This window comes from Pomacea canaliculata, linkage group LG11 (genome assembly GCF_003073045.1).
Source record: "Pomacea canaliculata isolate SZHN2017 linkage group LG11, ASM307304v1, whole genome shotgun sequence".
Lineage (NCBI taxonomy): Eukaryota > Metazoa > Mollusca > Gastropoda > Architaenioglossa > Ampullariidae > Pomacea > Pomacea canaliculata.
In genome coordinates this window covers 11480224-11494577 of record NC_037600.1, presented here as the reverse complement: position 1 = coordinate 11494577, position 14354 = coordinate 11480224, and the positions used below count along the sequence as shown (strand labels likewise).

The window sequence follows — 14354 nt, the reverse complement described above, 5'->3', positions numbered from 1 at the left end:
TTTCAGTCTAGATGTTTCTATTTTAAACCACTGACCACGAGATCATATCACATATTTGTCTGTGTTAACATGACCTGGAGGTCAGGACGAACGTAACGGCCAATACGGACGTTATTCAGTTTTCGACATTAACGTCAAGTCCTGCCGAAACACCGGACTTGAGTCATAGAGCTATTGAATTTAAAACTGAAAAGTTTCCTGGAAACCAGGCATATGGGTTCATAATGAAGTTAGTGCACAAATTAATGATATTTGGATTGAAATCGCTAGTTTAATATTGCCTTTTTTGTCACAAATTTGTAAACAATTCAGCACAACTAATTTTTTTTTACCTGGCCAAACACTAAGACCGTGCCATATGGAAACAGAAATTATAGAAATAGTGAATCATCGTTTCTATTTTGTTTCAGGGAAGAGGAGAAAGTTATCAAGGAGAATTTTCATGAAATGTTTGGATCTTACTCGTCGCATGTTCTATTTAATCAAATTCTTCGCCTATTACCGTCCTTGGGGTCCACTGAAGACATTGGTTCATTGTAAAGTCTGTTGTAGACGGTGTGACCTGACTAGGATGACTTTCCAGTTCCGGACTACACTATGGAGGAGGGATGTGCGGAAGGAAACAAACCCCGGACACAAACTGCAGTCTTCTCCGCACGCAGCCTTCTCCGGGTAGGTCAGACAGTGGGGTAGACAGGGAGAAGTCTTGTCTGTCAACTGTTCTTATCGTACCTACTCTTAGTCGCCTCCCCTGTATGACTACATCGCGTAGGACCATATACACATCAAGCAGTTGTCTCTCGCGCTGTGCGTGTAAGAGAGACAGAGAGAGAGAGAGAATCGCATCGTCACAGAAAAAAAACTTCCTCATCTGTTTCATTAAATCACACAAACAATGCGAGCGCTGGGGACATGGCTGGACATTCTCTTCAGTTTGCTGCTTCTGCTGTATGACGGTCTGATTCGATAGTTTTTATATAATAAACAACAAACAATAAACAAGGATTACGATCATCGAGAACTTCACACTTTACAGTCGTTCAGCTTGCAGCTTCTATCAGTCACAGAAATAGTCCAACTGATTGATTGATTGACATCGGGTGACGTGTCAGTGTGGGATGCTTGCGTCACTGGTGTGCCAGCCAATGGCAAAGCTGCACCTTTCCATCCACGGGAGACAATACGTTTCTTTGCAAGTCTGTACCTTGCGAATCTTTGGAACACGCCGAGCTGAGGATTGTATTTAATTAATTTTCCATTAAGCTTACAACAGAAGGCGGATTTAGCAGGGATTAAAACATGACAGATGTTTGACTGACAACATGTGTTTACTGTTTACTTCATCGCCAACAAATACTGGGATCAGCTGTTGAAACCCCAACCTCTTGTCACAAGTAAATCTTAGATAGTGACATTATTATTATTATTATTATTATTATTATTATTATTATTATCTTTTAAGCACTTTGAGCTAGCCTTTGATGGTGGGATAAAGGACTCTATAATCCTCCTCCTCATCATGATCTTGATATTCCCGCAGTAAAGGGATATGCAGTAATGAATCACCAATGAATAATGCTATTTATTTTTATGGCAATGTTATGTTAGCAATACTGATGGCAATACTTTCAGCAATATCCACATGTTACTGTGAGCAATACCATCATGTCACTGTCAGCCACACCATCATATCCTCTAGGTTCCTTTCGTTGCCACTGAGCTGCTACTACACGAGGATAGTCAGAGGTCTTGGGGTAGAAGCGATGTTTACACCGGTGCAGGCATTGATGTCAAAACCTTTTGTTTCATTTCTGTGAGGGACGAGACGAGACCCTCAGGGTGTCGACCCAAAGTCCACAGCTGCAGGCTGCTAGTCCCACTTTGTCAAAGAGATTCTCACAGCCATCTGGTCACGTGCACGTCTGTAGCTGGTGTACACGTGTGATGAAAGCAAATGTGTTCTACAAACGGTACTAACATGTCACTTTGACATACAAAATGTTGACACAGAGGCCAGTTTCGCTTGTGATGTTCCACAACAATGATTACTTGAGCAGCTCTAATAAACGCAGCTTGAAGGCAAAGACTGTCAGATGCCTCGCTGCCTCTCTGTTCTCGTACTTAGAAGGAACTTCACGACTGCTTGAGAAACCTGTTGCCTCAGCTTTACCAAGAGGTCACAGTCTCGGCTTTTTTAAACAATATTCAAATATGGATGTAGCCACGTGTGACTGGAGGACATATTCCTTGAGGACATGTAAACTTTCTTGACACGCCATCTGGTTGTTCGTGTTGCTGTTCTAGCACCAGGTTGTCCAAAAAATCAACCAGAATGATCTTTTTTCTTGGTAATATATCATTCTTTGTTGAAAGATGATTTTCAAGATGGATGCTTACTGTGACAGGAAACCAACACACATGTGGACATCCACTTCATTCATTCAGTATATGTTTGCAGTAACGGCATATATAGGGATGGGAATCAATGTGTGCTTTATCTATGGTACATACACATAAGATTAGTTTACGAAATGTTATACAGAAGTGATTGTTGTTAAAGTTTGGAATTAGTTTTAGTTATTAAACGTATATTTGTTCAGTCATAAACAATGTTTGAAGTACGGTATGAAGTTTTAGGTAGTGGACTTTGCTCTGGAACACTGAATGGTTTTTATGGGTAGCGGAAGACATGCTTATGGTCTTCATTTCTGTGGGAATAAATAAAAGACTACAATAATTATTTCTAGCTTATTTTAATTCATGCAGACTTTTATACATATATGTTCCTTTCTTATTTGGTCGTCGTCCTCAAGGCGGATTATTGCTCATGTTCCTGTGTGGACAGTTTTATTCTCTGATAGTATATTTTGTTTCTCGTAAATGGACTGATCTTGTGAACACTTTGTGAACATTTCTGCTGTCTTTCTCCACGTTCATGGGGACATGGATGTTGAGCTGGCACTCTGTTTAATGTTATATGACCCCAGGGACGCAGTCTGGACTAGTTTTAATGAAGATGGCGAGTCCTTCATTCTACTCATGAAGGAGAAAAGCGATTGAACACAATGAAGCTCTCAGTCATGTACTGACATTGCGCCAAATATACTTTCATGCAAATTTTTAACCACGTGACCATCAGCAGCCCGCTTTGTGAAATTTTCTACAAAGTGAATTCCTGACAAAATCAACCTGCAGCTGTCGAGTTGGATTAGGATTAGCCGAGTTTAAAAGGTCAGTGACGTTGACAACTGAAAGGGAGAGAAGCGGGAGGAGGAGACAATGGTCTTCATGGACATGCCACACCAACGTCTGTCAGATTTGAAAAAAAAATCATCAGAGTGAAGCAAGAGTGAGGTCCCTTGTCAATAAAGATATATCATTTGTCATCTGTCCCTGTCATATGTAAGAGCCGTTAATATTGTTTTTGCCTTCCATATAGATTGATGGACTGACAACAGAAATACAAGAGAGGGGAGGTAATACCAGTTGACTGATGTGAACTGACCTGAGGCTTGACTCTGAATTCTTTATTATGCCACGTGTTGGTATTGCAAAAGGTTATTTAAGGGTTATATATCAAAAAATGTTAGCAAAGGATATTAATAAAGTGATTTTTATTCCTGACTGTAAGTGTGTGCGTGTCCCTGTGGCACAGTGTAATGGACAAAGCCAAGTTGTTTGTTTACTTTGATTATACTGTTGTGTCGGGTAGAAATACCCTGACAAAATCCTTTCTTGGTGCTTTAGTTGTGGAAAACCACACATTAGACAGAGAGACGCGCGCTCACTCACGCACACATACAGATATATGTTTCATAAAATCAGGGCTAATTTAATCTCCTTGGGATATTGTCATCCAGACCTCCACATCCCGTACTCTTTCCATGTGCTCTTCTGGAAACTTCCCAAGACCAGTGGTCATGAATGTCTGTCTGTCTGTCGGTCTGTGGATCTTTGATATCTTACTAAAAACATCAATAAGATTAGAAATAAGAAATAAGTCACGTGTTGGGATAAAGGATAATGTATTGAGATTGAGTGCAGTACAACAGCTTTGCTAGACATCCCTAGTGATGAGGGTACAGCGACAATTGACGAAACACGCAAACAACCACAAAATCGACAAATCACTCATCAACAAACCAGACATGAACAAATCCCACATCACAAATGAAAAACATTTTTCTAAAACTTAAAAGCAAACTATAATTTTTAGAACTTTACTTAAAGACATCAGCATCTAGTTATGGCAATACAATTGGAAGTGTGAATAAGCGTAGGAATACTTCATACTGCACTAATACACACACATATACACATACACTTATTTATCTGTGTGCCTAAGCATGCTAGAGAGAGAAATGTATGGGCTCTGTGTGTATGTATATTTGTGTCTGTGTGTACACTAATCATGTACAAACTACTACACTGTTATCATCATACTTAGTAAAAAAAATTCTTCCCGAGTCAGACGGAGTGTCGTCCTGTCTATCGACCTTCTCAGGCGCCATGTTCTCTGTCTGTCTCTTGTCTTCATCACGTCGCATGGTCTCCGCCGCAGCTTCGTCCTCGCAATGAGCGTAGAAAGGTTTCTTCATGCGAGAAGCCACAATAAAGGCGATGACGAAGAAGGTGAGGTTGAGGACCATCGTGATGAAGAAAGTGGCGTAGAGACGATGTCTAAAGTTGCGATGGTCGTACATGATGCACGAGCCGCTGCCTGCGCACCCGGAACTCCACAGCAGACACGTGGTGTCCACCACCCGACCAAAGAGGACAGGGCCAGGAAAAAATCCTGAACAAATTAAACAGCGTAATCTGTCACGTGACATGCAAGTACAGACCTTGCTCTCCCCCAATGTTTTCCCCACTAACAGTCACGACCTCCTCTTTGACGGTGACCCTGTGGGGCTGCCCTCGCTTCTTGTTCGTCTTCAGTCACGTGGCCGGACAAAACCCTTATACCATAGAAAATAAGAGCGCCTCCAGAGAGACACAAAACCAGTCCAATAAAAGCGGTCAGAAAATCTTGGACTAAACTCATTCCCAGGGCCGGCGTTAGGGGGTGGCAAATGGGGCGGCCGCCCCAGGCCCCGCTCTCGAAGGGGCCCCGCGCTTCAGCCCCGAGGTAAGGTGACCCAACGCTTTTGACCTCGTGTCCCGCCTGCTCATAAAATGTCCGGGCGGTACGCCCAATGTCTCCTTTTCTGGCAAGTCCACAATGTCCCGCATGTCTTTAAAAATACCGTACACTGATTCGGATCCGCGACTTTGGTTTTGGCGGTGTTTTCTTGATCCCGCTTTATTTTTCATCGCTGTGCGGGCTCCGGGGTTTGACCCGTGACGACAATGACCTGCCGGCAGATATCTTATTGCACGCGCCGCTGGTACATCGCCGGTGGCCGTCCCTCGTAGGTGTCAGCTTCTTTGGTTACGGTTGTCCGAGTTCCCCCACTTCCCAGTGGCAACCCACGCCAACAGCTGACTACACCCCAAACCTAGTGATATATGGAATGGACAACACATGAGCACATAATGGCTTTCACCTGCAGACTTTATTGAATAAAGTGAAGCTGTTTGTAGTCGCTCACTTTCCTTTGAAGGCAGCCTCTAATTGTCATGTCAGCCTGTTATTATTTTTTTATCTTTTAACTTTGTGTTGGAATGCTACAGAATGCCGATTTCTAACTCTGTTATACTTGATATAATAAATTTTTAGAAAAGTAAGCTAGGCTAAATTTAAAAAAAAATGAAAACAAGTGCATTTTACATTTTGGCAGACGATGCCGATCCAAAGGCATCCACAGGCCACCCCGGGTATAGAGTTGTAGACTAATGTAGTTTGCTTGGTGATGGAGAGACGGGAAGAGAAAGTTTCACGGTGTCATGAAGTAACTACAGGAAACAAATTCCTTTGACATCTCTCACTTCGGGCTTAGAGGTTGTAGTGCCAGCGGCGGGCCCCATCCTTTCAATTCACAGAGTGGCCATACATCAGTAACATATCCACCTTTTTATTGTCGATTCCAACTTGCTTGGAGGTCCCCCAAGTGGCACATTAATCCAGCGACCTCAATGCACGAACGTTCTTCTAACGGTTCATGCCGATAAATCATTGTGTCCAGCGGCCCTCTGACACCTGGCCCGTACCCCGACTACCCCGCCTACCTTAGGTCTGGAAATTGTATACTGCAGCCTGCTTGGGTGTTCCTTCTTCAGACCTCCCTTTTAAGAGAAAAGAAAAAGAGGGAAAACAATCCACTGACCAAGGCCAGCCCCCCTTCACAACCGCTGGCCCGGGTACATCAGATACCCTGCCATTGTAGCAAGATAGGACCTCTCCTCAAGATCAGAAGTTCCCTCAAGGTGTTGTAAGGACAGAACCGAGCTCTCAGCGAGAACCAATGGTCTGTGCATACTACAAAATTAAAGTTAACAGTAGAGAAACACGTAAAACTTTTAGTTTCAAATAATTACAGCTTGCAAAGAAATATGTATAGTGGGACTATTTTTCTTTGATATCACTGCGCGAGTTGGTGTTTGATCGTCTGCTAAGGAGTAACTACAAGTCAAATTTAAATAAAAATAACATGAAAAAAGCTAAACACATACAACTCACGCTTTATTTTTGGTTTTGATAAAAAAATACCACGAAAATGTCTGCTAATCCATTCAGCAACACTACAAAACACAGCGTCTGCATACCTCGAGGAACTTCTGATCTTGAGGAGAGGTCCTATCTTGCTACACCATCTCATCAAGTCTACGTCAGCACGTTTCCAATCACCTCTCGGCATTTCGTCCTCCCGCGTGTTTTCCGCTGCCCGGCATTTTATTCACTTCCAGTAATCGTTTTCTGTGAGTACGGATCCGTGACTAAACTAATGTCGGGGACGATACGAACATCGCCAGACGCCAGTGAAAAGACAGTTAAAGGTGGGAAACACTGAAAGGACTTTTAATAGTGAAGTGCAACTTTGACAGCGAAAATTCACGAAATCCTTGTGAAAAAATTTATGACACTATCTTGCAATGACCGAAACTTTACAAGGAGATTCACGGTCTATGAAGTACGGTTTCGGAGTAACAGCCTCGCAAGATGACGAAGTACCATAATTTGTTACAGCGCCTCACCTCACGTCCGCAAAGTTGGCTGAGCGGGAGATAAGGTAGGAATATTTTAATTTAAATGTTAAATACCGGTTTTCTATTTTAAATGGAATATGTAGTGGCGTGGACAGATCTGCCGTTGAAAGCACCACTACTCGGCAAAGTCAGATGAAAAGCCCCCCCCCCCTTATTTTTTCAGCGCTCTTTGTCAGTGACGTCACCGTCATCGGCACGCGTCCTGCTTTCGCCCCCGAAACGTCAGGTCACCTTACCCGAGGTCATCTTTCAGACTTATTGCTAGCTGTGGTAAACAAGTTGTGACAAAAAATGACGTTCAGAAAACACTTCTAAGTTCTGATTAAGCAAATTATTGAACCCATGTCTTCACGTTAAACACGACAATAATAACAAGCAGTTTACTAAGTTATCGTCACCATATTATTTCGCTTTAAGAAAAAACCGCTACTGTCACAAACGGTTACGAACAATTAAAACACTAAATTTGTGCGTTATTTCGCGAAATACATCCAGGCTATCTAACTGTATATAAATCAGTGCTTCCGGCATCATATCAATAGGGATATTTGATACACGTAGTCAATGTAACCGGCCCCGCGCGGATGGTCGGCCCCAGGCCCCGCGTGGTCCTAACGCCGCCTCTGCTCATTCCTTCCCGCGAGAAGAAGAAGCACCGGAAGAAAATGTGAGTAGTACTCACCCAGCACGGTGTACAAAAATGCGGTGAGTCCAACGGAAAGTGGTTTATCGGCCTCTGTGACACTTCTGGAAGAAAATATGACAGACCACAAGTAACTAGCTGCTTTCAGTTCTTGACAGGTTAAATACAGACTTCGTAGATATAGAATATAGAACTATTCTAATTATTTTTTGTTGTATGACATTCAGTTGTTTCAACAACATGTATGCCTATAAAAGATAAAAATTACTAAAATTAAATATCAGCAACCATTATACATTACATAAACTGAGCGCCATATTTACCACATATATTTGTCGGAGCTATTTCTTTATTTTAGAGTAAAAAAAAAACCTACCAACACCAATGAAAGCAACATAAACAACAAAATTGTAGCTCGTTGTTTACCTGATCAAAACGATAAAAATCGGGATGATATGCAACGATGCAAAAAGATTTGAGAAAAAGCTCAAGGCGATGTATGGATGCAAGGTGTTGCAGTTCTGGCCACACAGTCCACTCACAGCCTCCGGGACAAGTTGCGATGTGTTGCTGGGCTTTAGTATGCAAGAACAGTTCCTGAAGGTCTGGAAAAAATAAAAGAGAACAGGTCAATGATGCGAGGATAATATACTCGTCGACATGCTTTGGTGTATACATTACTTTTGTCAAAATAAATCTTGTGCTTGTTTACACCAAAAACAAAAGATAATACAAAAAGTTACCAGCTTTTTATTTACATTGTAATGACTGATATGTGTGTGAATAAAACAACAATAAGCACCCGAAAGTGTTACAGTAGTTAAAACTAAAACAAACAACATAATGAAATAAGAATGAAATAAAACACAAGACAAATACAAATAAAAACTAAAAGCAATGAAACATGTCGAGAGAAGATGCTGGCTGATGTCAGGAGCTTCACGACACTTACGACGCCTGTGTTCTCGGAGCATCCCGCGTGACACGGCGAGAAGTACGTGACCCCGTCAGCACCGCACGTAGGGAAGTAACGTGAGTCATCGCACTGACAGCTGGACTGACACCGCTGTGACGTGTTGGTGACACTGGCACGAGACAAGACCGTGACATATTGACTAACTCAAGAAAAAAATTGTTACAATATTTAAGAGCACATCAAGCGATGCGCTACAGTTCAGGATGATGAAATTAAAATATTTACTCGCAGCCATGGACTTAAGAAAAAGAATTGAGGACCTTGTTTACAAAGGTGTTGACAACTAAAAAAGCTTCTATAAACTAATGCATGAAATACTCGGCAATGCATTTGCTTTAGATATTTTTGAAGCAAATAAACAAAAAAACAAACAAACAAACAAACAAACTAAAACCCAAAAAACAAACAAAAAAAAAAAAGCAATAAAATAAATTTTTTTTAAAATAAGAAAGAGAAAATGTAAATGAAAAAGTATGGCTTCTGTCCTTCAAACTGTGTCTTGAGTCAAAGCAGGAAAAACCAGCAATTACAAGGAGCAGTTGCCTGTACGCAGTTACCTTGGTGATGATGTCCCCATGTGAATGCTTGGCTGGTCACAACCCAGGAGAAATCCGGTCAAAGATGTGATACAGCATAATGAAGACAAGACCATTGCGATTTTGAGGCATTTCATTGGTGGAATTTTGAAGCGTGACGTCACCAACCCCCCAACGATCACCCCGAGCGCTGACGGTATGGCGTTCACGAGGCCTAGCGGGGGTAAACAAAGGAGAAACAAAGAAGTTAGCTCTGTGAAGTGAATCAAGACAGCACTTTGGTTGAAAGGTAAAAGGCAAAAGGTAAGAAGAAACTCAAACAATGAATGCACGCATTTCGTGTGATGATGATGATTGATGATTGATTGATTGATGATGATGATGATGATGATGATGTAGCAGGGGAAGCGGTCACGTGTTACCGACAAAAAAATTGGCCGTCAAGGCGGGTACAGAGAACTGCGTCTCGATGTACTTGGGTAGAAAGGAGAATAAACCGGATAATCCCAGAACGAGACAACAGTTGCCAAGCACCACCAACACGTACACGGGTGTCATGACCAGACGCACGGCAGTTCGCAGGAATTCTGCAACACATCGCGTGACACGTTACGCCTGCAGTTGTATTATGTAACCGCCGACAATTATCTGTAACTAAAGAAGTAAGACGATTTATATATATATATACATTACGGGCTACATATTGACTAGCATCACCTGCTACCCAGCACCTGATTCACACCAAAAGCCAAGTTTCAAACCTAACATCAGAATCACGTGTCTTCATGTAGCTGCCGTCTCTTTGCAAATCGTGTCTGTGTGTGTGTGTGTGTGTGTGTGTTTGTGTGCGTGTGTGTTACCGATGTCATCATCGTTCGTCCCCTTGTCTGAGGTCTGTGTGTGATTCTTGTCCAAGTCTTTGTGTACTGCATGCGTGGGTGGTTCATGTCCTAGTCTCAGTATACGATTCCTACATTGTATGTGTGTAATTTATGTTGTAATTAATTTATGTGGTATTCTTGTTCTAACATGTCTGTGCGTGTGTGTTATCCTCCAGTCCATAATAACAACAGTAAGGGACAAGACTGGATGTTTCCCAGGCGAACAGAAAGATGACCTCCCTTGACGCGCGTGGTCACGGTTAGGTCACGTGAGACTCACCTTGAATTTCCTGTATACATTGTCTGCCCTTGCTACCACTCTTCAGCTTCTTCAGAGCCTCCAGCTGAGGCTGAGGTCGAAGTCGTTTTGGGAAGAACACCAATGGCACACTGATGACGATGCTTACGATGCCGAAGACAAGAAACCCCAGCCACCAAGCGCCTACCCAGCGAGGGTCAAAGGGAGATAAGACAGTGTCTGGACACACACAAACATATATATCAATGTCTGTTGGATAATGTTTAGTAGGTTCAAGGTAATTTCATCATTGTCTATTAACTAACCCGTTGAATGACAATCTGTAAGAGTAATGTCTTGGTCTCACCTTCTAGTGTGATGTAGATGGTGGTGGACACTCCGCCCACTACGTAGGCTATAACAGGTCCGAAAACAGCGAGACATGCTATGATTCCTGCACAGGTAGACGACAGGTTGTACAAACAAATATGTAAACACAGAAAAGTACACATAAGCTGTGACAGATGCACCGTGAATAGGTATGTGATGCTACCTTAGTGAAAACAGCTCACAGTAGGTGAGATGGAATGAAGTCAGCGGCTGAAGGGAAACTGTCGAGGGTGTGTATAGATGTGGGCGAGTTCGAATATGTACCGGGAGATTAGTGCTAGCAAGTCCCATACAAGGTAAGGGCAGCCTCATGTGTAGGAGGTGAACTTCGGGCAGGCAGTCCTGTAAACATGTATCCTACTGAGTGTTTTTGTCGGATGTGCATTAACATCTTGCGAACACTCACCAAAATGAAGCGGGGTCTCCGTTTTGGGCACGTTGTCATCAATGTACAGGGTGGCAAATGCCTGACGAGGAGACTTGCCAAAGCCTTGCAAAATCATCCCTAATGCCAAGAAGGCGACAGCCAGGACCTTCCAATCTTCGGAAATGGCCCTTCTTTTCTTCTGACTCTCCACTCCACATGTGTCTCTTCCATTCGACATGCTGGTCTTCGTGGACACAGCTTGCGAGTTGTGGTGTGTACACAAAGGGACGCTGTAGCTTACAGAAACATTGCTCCAGGATGTATTCAACTGCATCTGAGCCCGCATGTTGGCTGAGAAGCTGTCCCTGGACACGAAGAAGGGGACCGTGCACAGCAGACCCGAGAGGCCGAAGAGCAGAGTGCAGATGGCGAAGGCGCGCGGGATGTGCACACGTCTCGCCAGGTGAGAGAGGGGCAGAGTGGTCAGCAGGTAACCCAGCTCGTTGGAGCTCATGAGTATGCCGCTGATGGAGCTGCTGAGGCCGAACTGTCGCTCCAGTGTGCTGATCTGTGTTTGTATGTAGACGTTCAGGGTGGATGTGAACAAAGCCACAACGCTGTACATGGCGGTGAAGCACCCGACCCTGGCACAACGCTAAGAAACACGAAACAAAACACATTCACCCGCCTTCTCCATCTCCAACTCACAGTAAGCACATTCCTCAATAGGTCAGGTTATTCCTCACAATAACAAGATTTGAAATGTTTTACATAATTGCTATCAACAGGTTTCCAGTTTTCTTTTGATAGCAAAGTTATTGTTCTAGTCCCAAAACTGAGTTGAGTTACACAGGTTTGAAGTGTGCAAGTGCAGTATGAAAAATTATCAGATAAAATAGTTTTTAAAACACATTTTTTTAAATGAGCGAAAAAGGGTAAAATAATTTTTCCTGAGGTGTGGTTAATTTTCTTTAATATATATAAAACTTAAAATATAACAAGTGTGAGGGTCACTTCTACAAATTATTTAATAATTAACTTCCTTTCATTAATAACATAACATCGATGAATACATTTTGATATTTGTGATCAGCTTTAAATAGCTTGGGAAGTTGCCTCTAACACTTTTATATTTTAAGTTTAATATATTACACAAAATCTAGAAAGTTTCGGAAAAAAATACTTTGGACTTTTTACTACATCGGAAATAAAAGTATGCTACAAAAATATTTTTGCTTATTTTTTTGTCAACTTTTGATTCTAAATCCGAATAGAATTTCTCATATGAAGCATTTTATTAAGAGGTGCACTGTTGCACGGCTTCTCTACTGACACCTACGTGAAAATTACGTGAAAAACGTTTCTTCTCGTTGCTCAGGATAAGTCACTAGTTGATTATTCGATTAAATAGTCGTGGAATTAACGACCAGAGATTTTCTTACTCCTAGAGTTTTGTAGACAGACATTAAAGTTAATATCCTAATCAGTGATTAAAGAGATTGAAAACACAGACGGCGAGCTCTGTGTCATAATGTAATGGAATCCTGACAGGGGGGAATAACAGCGCTTGAATTTAGTTCCTTTTCTTAGCAAGAAGACTAACTGGTAAAAGTTACTATTCCTTAGGTACAGGAGAACATTGAGTGCACACATGTACAGCCTTAACACCAAGATATTAATTAAAATATACTCTTAACCATCATGTCCACACCTGCATGAAGGAAGGACGACAAGGCCCGACTCCACACACTATCTCATGGTTGTTGTCGTGGTTACCATCTGTTCTCTTATTGTCAAAGTTATCAGCCTGGAAGACTTCAAGCTCGTTCTTTACCGAAGAGGCCATGTTAATCTGAGATAAATATATATATACTGAGGACTTTTATTATTAAATGCCATTTTAGAACAAAATCAGAATTGCCCACTACCATTGGTTTAAAAAACTTCACTGTTGGGGATTGGTCACATGACTCCTTAAAGAACTGGTGCATCTAGTTCCAAGTATTCAATGTACACTTACATATATTCAGTGTATCAATATATTGTATTTGATACATCGAAGCTACAACGACCTTTTGATAAATATATCGGCAAGATAACGAAGAGTAAACAAGAAAAGTTAGTGCCTTACATAGTTTGAAGCCTTCAATGTCAAAAACAGTTGCTGTTGGCCTCCAGTCCAATGTCTTCTCTCTGTCGGCTCTAGTTCTTATTTGTACAAACAATATTTACAAAAACCAGGAGCTGAAAGCTACCCACAGCTTAAAGTTTACTTTCTCTCACCTCCTTTCACTGTAAGGTATTGACGAGGTGCTGATGATGGCCTCAGTATATGTGAGGGTTGGATGCTTGCCTCCTGGTGTCTGCAGCCAATGGCAAAGCTGTGCGCATGTCCTTAAAATGCAAGGAAGACAATGCGCGTCTCTTCAAGCCCGTGCTTCTAAAGCCTGCAATATATGAGAGATTTCATAGAGATTAAATCACAACAGATGGTTGATTCTATCAACATCTCATTACCACAATAAAAACAAGCATCAAAACTTACCTTCTATCTACAGTATCTTACAGATGGTGGCGCTTTAACTGTCAAGAGATATATCAAACTAATATACAAACAACGGCTAGTTTAGTTTTTGAGTACTGTTAGCACTTCTTTAATGTCACTTTTCACAATAATAACTTTCCACTATTAGCAATTAACCATTACATGTTTAGAAATTCTACTAATTGCAATTTAAAGAGTATCTACCTAAATTCTCATCGGCTCACTTATTCTGTTTAAAGTAGACTGATGTAACTCTCTTCTTGCTTACTGTCCACAGAACCTCTTTTATAAGCTTCAGAAAGTCCAGAACTCATCTGTTCGTCTAGTTTTCCGGACTCACAAATGTGAACATGTCCACCACTTCTTCACACTCTTGGGTACTAGAGCAGACTACAAGCTGTCAGCTCTATACTATGGATACTTTGAAGGCTCCTCCCCCGACTGCACTCTTGTCTGTCCACACTCCAGCCCCAACCCTTGGCTCCTCATCAGACTTATGCATTCTACCCTCCCTCCCACTCGGACTACAAGGCTTCAATTACACGCTCTGTAAAAACATATCTGTTCACAAAGTACTATCCCTGAATTATTATTCTTAACTCCTTGGCATGATACCAATAACATATGCTTCT

At 41.9% G+C, this 14354-nt stretch overlaps 1 protein-coding gene across 4 annotated transcripts; it reads right to left on the bottom strand.

Annotated features, from left to right (window-relative positions):
• Positions 1-4008: 4008 nt before the first annotated feature.
• Positions 4009-14180, bottom strand: LOC112575137 (solute carrier organic anion transporter family member 2A1-like). 4 transcript variants are annotated; one of them, XM_025256744.1, is made up of 12 exons: positions 13927-14178; positions 13309-13624; positions 12889-13029; positions 11217-11832; positions 10788-10874; positions 10463-10660; positions 9724-9888; positions 9323-9515; positions 8742-8874; positions 8216-8394; positions 7829-7893; positions 4009-4795 (listed from the first exon to the last, which is right to left on the bottom strand). In XM_025256744.1, the coding sequence occupies exons 3-12, from the start codon at positions 13021-13023 to the stop codon at positions 4410-4412; spliced, it is 2157 nt and encodes a 718-aa protein (XP_025112529.1). In that variant the 5' UTR covers positions 13024-13029; positions 13309-13624; positions 13927-14178; the 3' UTR covers positions 4009-4409. The 4 variants fall into 4 exon arrangements, with proteins under 4 accessions (XP_025112529.1, XP_025112530.1, XP_025112531.1 ...); XM_025256745.1 differs by having other exon boundaries at positions 13461-13624; XM_025256746.1 differs by having other exon boundaries at positions 13947-14178.
• Positions 14181-14354: the final 174 nt, after the last annotated feature.